The 8,073-nt window shown below is 35.8% G+C and overlaps 1 protein-coding gene across 1 annotated transcript in view; it reads right to left on the minus strand.

Moving 5' to 3' along the window:
- The window catches only part of LOC104622980 (receptor-type tyrosine-protein phosphatase N2-like), a 43,890-nt gene extending 37,855 nt beyond the window's left edge, over positions 1-6,035 (minus strand). The window contains exons 1-2 of the mRNA XM_010289918.1: positions 6,011-6,035; positions 3,489-3,606 (exon numbers count right to left, since the gene is read on the minus strand). Of these exons, the coding sequence (XP_010288220.1) occupies positions 3,489-3,606; positions 6,011-6,035 (143 nt within the window). The remainder of the gene's footprint in view (positions 1-3,488; positions 3,607-6,010) is intronic.
- Positions 6,036-8,073: the final 2,038 nt, after the last annotated feature.

Raw genomic sequence — 8,073 nt, forward strand, 5'->3', positions numbered from 1 at the left:
GCTGGGCGGTATGCCTTCTGCTTCAATAGAGATGAACTGATCCAAAGAGGCTCTCATCATAGAAAGTACCCAGTTTCAAACACTCATCTTTCACTCATCAATTAATTCCAACACCTATCTTCTCCTTTCTTCACTAACTTGGAAAAGAAAGGGAAAATGGAAATATCAGACCAAATTCTGCCCCGAGGATTTCCACTGGAGCTAATGGGAACTGAATCCACAGATAAAAGATGGTACTTAGGTTAGCTTTTCAAGCCATTATTTACAGTATATAATCACTCACACTGGTGGTAGAAGCAAAATCTGTGGTCTAAGATTTCTCATTTTTCTTATGGAGACAGTAATTGCACTCAAGTTGTGTTTAAATTCCACATTAGATGTAATATTTTAGGCTATAAACTTTTAAACATTTAAAATGTGAAAGTCTAACGAAGCATTACATTTCATTTGACGACAACTTGAAAAAAATCCTATGAATACATCTGAAAGTTTTTAAAAAATTTTTGTAGTTCACCGATATTTCACTGTTGTTCACCTTGTTAACACAGAAAGTCAAATGCATTAAATGAGCTAGCATTGCAACGGATTTAAAATATTTCTTTTAAATTTGACAAAGTCATATTAGAAAATGGATGAAAGACAAATATAAAAGCACCTGGTGAGGAGGAGAAAAGACTGTCAGCTGAGTTCTTGTTGTGCACTTATTTGGAAGTATTTTCAGTTTTAATTTGTTCTGAAACAGACTTTGCATACAATGAACTTTAGGGTATAAAGACAATGACAAATATAAATATTCATCCAGAGAAATAATTATGTATTTTCTACAAAAAATAGTGCTTTAGAAGCTTTTGTGTGGAAATATCTAAACCACTACACCTCAGATATTTCTAGGATGTTCTCAATTAATAGATCTCATGCTTTTTAGAATAAAGTTTCTCCCTTTTAAATGCTGTGAGAATCATATTACTGACTTAATGATGGTTTTATTATAGAAATAATGTTATAACCTATTTCATACATTGAAGTTTGCTGGAAACATTTGTGGTTTTGCCTAATTGCACCAATGAACACAACTGACATTTATTCCCTGTGTGCAGAATGGACTTTTTTCCTTTATCTTGGATCCTCTTTCAAGAGTGGGGTTTTTTTGAAATTTAATAAGGGCCCAGGAAATACCATGTACACTCCAGTTAGCCACCAAAGAAAGAACTTTCATCTTGAAATCAAGCTCCCGATTTCAGCATTTTTTTAAGATGAAATCCGTGTCTTCTGTTCCATCAGATTTCATACACACTAATTTAGCCTAAGTCAATTTACCTTTCAAGTGTCTCAGTCTATTTTCTTGCTCTCACTAGCTCTGTGGGGATTAATGACTCATTAGTATGACTTCATATTGTCTTATTACACACGTTACCCTTAATAAAAGGTCTTCCTGACATAATGTTTCTTTGATAATTAGATATCTACACTAAGTTGCTTTTTTAATTATTTCATTATTATCTGAAAAGATTTTAGCAAGTGCATTGAGCACACTGAGCGTATAGCAAACTCGATCAGAATCTACAAGACGCCAGAGAAAAAGTTCCTACTGTTCTCTGACCTACAGAATATATTGCAAATGGACAACCAGAAAAATCAATTAATGCTTTATACTGTTGGCACATAAGATAACGCTTTCAGAAGCACAGCTTGGTAACTTCAGAAAATCTATCCACAATAGGAACTGCTATAAGTAGAAGACATTTGAAATTCTGATGTTCCTAAAATGTCGATACACAAAATGGGTTATTTTTTTTAATGTATAGTTCTAGTTAAAAATGCAAAACAGCTCAAACCCGATCACAACAGGAACTCCTAAAAATGATCATCTGTTCTCAGTCTAAAACCTAAATTATTTCTTATCTTCTTATACATTTTATTTTTATATAGCTATGAATCTGGAACACTGCAGAATACAGTCTTGATCTCATGGAAATCTGGCCTATTTTATCTTACTCTCATGAATAAAAGTTTCAGAAACACTCATTTAAAAAAAAAAAACAAAACCCCACAATATATTCAAATCTATTTCTGATACCATGTACAGAGAATAATCCATACAGTAATGGCATTTTGTGTATCTAAGCAGTGAAAACATGTTTATGGATTCAACAACATGCTTTTATCACTGTTATGATGATCTATAGACCAGTATCTCCTTTAGAAGTTAAGTTTCTACCTTGCTGCACTCCTGAAATGTATGGTGCTGTGATTTTAAGGACAGCTTTTACATCAGCAAAGATGTGAAATACAGGGTAAAATTCTATTAATTAAATCAAAATAAACCGAGGCAAACACAGCTGAAGCTGCTGGGCAATATCAATTACACAGCATTTTTATTTCCATAAAAAAGAAATCTAGAAAAGCAATGGTTCTGCAGTATATGCAAACCCCATACTGCAGTATATGAAGATCTGAAGTCCAATGTTCAATATCTTGCCCATCAAGAATAGAAGCTCAAGCTTTGTCCCACTAAGAAAAATGTTTTCTAAAAAAAAGCACTTACTTTCAATTTTATTAATTTTTAGGTTACGTTTCTTAAAATTATGTAGGGGAATGCAAATTTACCATTTTTAATATTCCTAAAATTTTATGCATTTTAAAATTTCCTTCTGGGGTTTGTGTGCTTGGGTTGCACTTAAAAGCCTGTGGGACAGAAGGACAGAATAGACCAGGTAAAAGAGTGTATTTATATTTGTATTTGTATATGAAGATGCATTATATGTATATAATTGCAGGTCCTACATCCATATTACTCTACAAAATTATAGCTGTTGTGTCTCTTGCTACCAGTAACCACTAAGTCCCCTCTCAATATCTTTCAAGCCATGAGGAAAATGACTTGTAAAGAATAGATAGAAATGTCCCAAGATTTTCTGTCATGGGAATTTGCATGTATCTCTCCTTCCTGGACAAACATTGCAACTAAAGTGGAGAATCTATGGACTTTGAATCAATTACAGCTATGTTTTGGAAGAATATGAGTTTGAAAATATAATATGTGTTTGCAAATGTAATTAGATGCTCAGAATGTCACTCAATGCTTCTTTTTGCTGGCTTATTCCAGAATAAAATGTTTCCTGTGGATGAGCTACTGTATACGTCTGCCTTTTTAAGCTAGTCATAAGTAGAGCTGGCTGAACTGACTCTAGGCACTGCATAAACCGGATGAAAGACCTGATGTTTTGAATTCTGAAACCTATATTAGCAATAGAAGGCATATTTTCTTAACTTGATGATAATCAGAAGGACGGGGTTGAGGGATTTCATTCATTCTGTCTGCTGTTTTCCTACTGCTGTTTTCAGTGCTGTTGTACGACTGGTTTCCCGTTGCCGCACAGACGGTGGGTTTGGTAATGTGTTTGATTCCGCTTCAGTGCCAACCCATTTCTCATCATTTGCAAATCCTCCCAAAAACCTACCAGGCAAAAACACCACTGAAGACTTACCTTCCTGTGTCAGATCCTTCAGGTGTGAATATATCAGGGCGTCTGTTGTGGATTTTGTGAACAGTTGAGAGTTCCTGACCAATAACATGCTGCGTATAATCATCTCGCCAGGTAAAACCTGATAAATAATGAAAAAAAACAAAGAAGCAAACAAAAAAAGAAGCAAAACCACTATTTAATAACTTGAAAGTTTGGCAAAAGTGTGTCCTATATAAACAACAACAACAGAAAAAAAACAAACAAACGAAAAAAGGAAGCTTTGTTCAATTGGGACCCAAAAGTGAATTACAGATTCTTCTCTTCCATATGAAATTTTGTTAGTCAAATTTTCCTCATGATGGAAGGAAGACAGAAGATGATGTGAGGAAATTTTGAAAGACTTTCTCTTAGCAGAATTTTAGCGAGGTACAAACTAGCTTTAGTAGATGAAAAAAGGTTACTTTGGACAGCTATGGAAAAGAGTTCTCTCACGAGCTGGTATCTATTGAAAGGTTACTTCACGTCTTCTCCCTCTCTCTTTTCTTCTTGAAACTATGTTTTTAGAATATGAGGGAGCTTGTACTACAGTGGAAATAAGTACTTTGAATTTTAGTATAATGCATATGGAGGTCAATTTATATTATCTTTACATTTAAACGTTGTGACAAAGAACGTTAAAACAAGGGGGAAGTGCAACTATGAAGGCAAAATCCGGTGATTACTCATTAATTACATGCACTGCCTATCTCATAATAATTATACTTAAAATAATGATATAACTCCAAACATAATTGTTACCCAATTTGTAGATTTTAGATGTTACAGTAACACTTTAGTTCATAGAACTTGCCCATGCAATTACCTGTAATTATCTAATAACTAAATATCCCATAATGGAAGCAAATTTCTGCTTTTATGCCATGCGCAGTAAAACACCACAAAACCCTCCAAATGAATATTGATAAAAGTTCCAGATATGTTTATCCTGCCAATATCTTCCTGTAAGAAATCACCTAAAGAAAACTCCTCTTTAGCACCAGATGGAAGGGATGTATCTGGTTGTCAGAATTCGTCTCGGAAGGGGGATTTCTGGTTCAGTCACTATTTCATACGCACATTATAAACTACATCATGGCTTGCAGTCAACATCAGATTTGCTGGAAGCCTCTTAGGATGCAGCTAAAGCATCATCAGTCTCAGCAGAACCCAGAACTTGGCCACCTCACTCCTTGGATGAGTGCTTTATCCAGTGGGCTATTAAAAAAAGGGATGTGTTCTTCAGGTTTTTCCACCATATTGAGGTGGAGTTCATTGTCTCTTTACTTAAGCCCAGAATTAAAAAAGAAGTCTAAATGGGAGATTTGTCCATTCTGCCAAAGCAGACAGTTCTGAGCAAGCAGAAGTAAAAACTACTTTAATATTTATCAAATTTTCATCCTAAGGAGAAGATACTTAAAAAAGTTGGGTATAAGATTAGGCAGGACTAGGAAGTATTCAAACTGTGCTGCTGTTGGGGATTTAGACATGTTTTAGGAAAAAAAGTCTCCATTTGGGCAAGATTTAGGTGGACTGCATCCCAATTTTTTTTTTTTTATTACTGAAAATAATAATAATAAAAAATCTAGAACCAATGTAACTATGCATGAGGGCTTTAACAAACAAAGCAGCTCTCTGACACCTCTCTGACAGTCCACATTTGATCCTTCTTTCTCCTTTTCTTAAATAAAAATGTTACTAAAGTTTATTGAGGAAATACTTCACCTGAAATCATGTTCCATGTTAATGGCTACAGTAAATGACTCCAGACCCTTGGGAGGGGGAAGAATCTCTATTTCTATCCAACCTATTTTTAGTTCTGATTCATCCTTTTCAAATGCAAATCTCACCTTTTCAAATGTGCCGTGTAAGTAGATGGATTCAAATAATTTCACAAATCTCAATCCAAGGCTGCCCAGAGCATGTTCTTATGTGAATACACAAAAATGAGTCACCACGTACCGATGATTATTTTGGTGTAGTGTTATTTAAATGATTTTACATGAAAGTTTATACATATATATGTATGTTTGAGTTTATTTCTCTGTTGCCTAGTACTATGCATTTCTGTTTGTTTTATAAATTCATGCAGCAGAAAAAACTAAGGAAACATTCAAGTTCAGAAGAATGTGCAACGAAAAAAAAGTTCAGATAAAATATATATATGAAAATCATTAGCATCGCCATGAAACTACCAATTTATGAACTATGTGTCCAAAACCATTACAGTTTCACTTTGTAACTCTACGCCAATACTAGCCCTATTAAAGGCTAAAGAATACACAATAAATAACATAAACTGTGAAGAAAAATACTCAGAATGACTCTGAAAAGGTTTGTTCAAATTAAAGCAAGAAGGGTTCATCTGCGGTACCTGCATATACACAGGAAATTCATCTCTCTCACCCCTGAGCAATATATTTGGCTGCAGAGAGGTCAATAGTTAGTTATGGTTTTATGCCTCCACAAAACAATGTTTTCAGTAAAAGAGCATAAGAAACCATTACAATCCCAGCTCTCTCTGGTCACCATAACGGTGTATCCTTTTGTTAACTTCAATATTTTTTTTCTCCCGCAGCGCTACTTTAATATTTTCTCCTAATGCATTTCAAGCCAGTACAAGTTTGCCATCCTTAATACTGCGAAAGAACACAACTGTGGCATTAACGAAGAGTAAATAGAGGAAAGAAAAACAGAATACTTATTACAGAGCTTAAGAAACTAGAGTTAAGGGAATATGCCCTCTCAACTGTATCTCCTGGCACTTCTAACTCTCCTAAGAGTTAGAACAAGACATTGATGAAAAATGCAAATTTTAACTAACTCAAAAATCCCCTCATCAATAAGTTAATATTGCTGTTTCTTATGCATGTATCTCAGGAACTGCAACGTGTCGAAAGCTAACCTTATGCCAATCACTTTCCAGCATTGTTTCATTTTCAAAAAAATCTCTCCCACACACTGAGCTCAATAAAACAGCACATTCAAGAAACATAATGCCATGCTGACAGCTGCAATCAAACGTTATGTGTCGAAAGCGCATATGACGCCGTATGGCGATTTCCTGTTCCCTTTGTCTCTGCCGTCACACCTAGCGCCAGCTCCTGTCTCACCGCCCAATTATTACAATTTATCTCCACCGGCTGAGCAGGATCACAGCAGTGCTCTTGTACGCACATTACTTCCATGTCACTGACGGGGAACGGTATGGGGGGACGCCCAACCCCTGATTAACCATCCCCCCTGCTGCAGGTCTGCCCAGGACCTGCATCTCCCAACCGTGAATTCCCACAGATGGAAGATGCCAAGGAAGGAGAGGAGGAGTCTGGTAGGCACTGGAATGATGCAAGTACTATGACAACGCAGCAGAAGATATAAAATTGCTCTCAGTTGAAGAGCATTGATAGTAGTGAGGCTCCATGAAAAATAGCCACTGGTACAAAATTTCCACACAAAAAGTAGCACTTTTCACTGGTGTCAGAACCCAAGGTCTTTTTTTTAATTTTAATTGAAACTCCGTTACATAAATGTATGTGAAAAGGGAATGCGAGTGTAGAGACAGCGAAGACGAGATATTAATACATTTAGCATACCCAACCTGCACATCAAAACCCATGGAGGTGCTCCAGATATGATTCAGTTTTTCCTTATCATCATCAGGTGTTTCCCTGGATCTTTTCTTTCCACAGCACAATTTATTGTTATTTATTATTATTACTCACAATGACAAAAATAATAATGAAATTATCATTGTCTACCAACGTCTACCACAATGTCCCCATTATGTTCAACACTTAGCAGTGACTATGTCAACAGAGAGGATATGTCTGAGAATTACTTTATTAATTGAAAACAAATCGAAAGTAAGCAGTGTAAATAGTGAAGAAAATCATTTTAACAGATTCATACTGGTGAAGAGAATATTCTGTCTCCAAAAGTAAAGTCAAAACTGTTCCCACATTTATCATACAATTTTACTTTTAACCTGATTATTCGGTTTTGCTGCTACACCAATTACACAGAATTATTGAAAATTAATCAAAATTCAAATATGCATTTCCTTCTCTCAGCTGTTCAATTTTTCTAAGTAATGCCATTCTTTCCTGTGGTTTTGACTCTGTTTTTGTCTTAGAGAAACTTGATGCTTCTCCAAACATACCCGACCACATCTTTAATGCAAGTAAGTTATCTTAACAACTGTTGAAAACATTCATCTGCTACTTCTCCATCTCAGCTTATTCTAGTTCAGAATTATTCATACAAATAATCAGAATTATTCATACAAATGATCTTCACCCCCTCTGAAGGCCTAAGCAAGAAAAACGACAGCTTTTTAACGTTGCAAAGTTCTGTTGCAAATCATTATAGCCCAATTTAAGTCCTCTAAAGAAACAACACTTCTCACCACCTAAAGACCTGGCCGTGCAAATCTTCCTGCTCGCACTCCCAACCCTTTTCCCGACCAGCCTGGCTGAGGCTGGGCCGGGCTCTGCAGGCAAGTCCAGCGAAACCTGCGTCGGGCAGGATAACGCCGTGAGACTCTTCCAGCTCTTGTGCCAATCGAAATCCC

The sequence above is a fragment of the Phaethon lepturus genome, unplaced genomic scaffold (genome assembly GCF_000687285.1).
Source record: "Phaethon lepturus isolate BGI_N335 unplaced genomic scaffold, ASM68728v1 scaffold8736, whole genome shotgun sequence".
NCBI lineage: Eukaryota > Metazoa > Chordata > Aves > Phaethontiformes > Phaethontidae > Phaethon > Phaethon lepturus.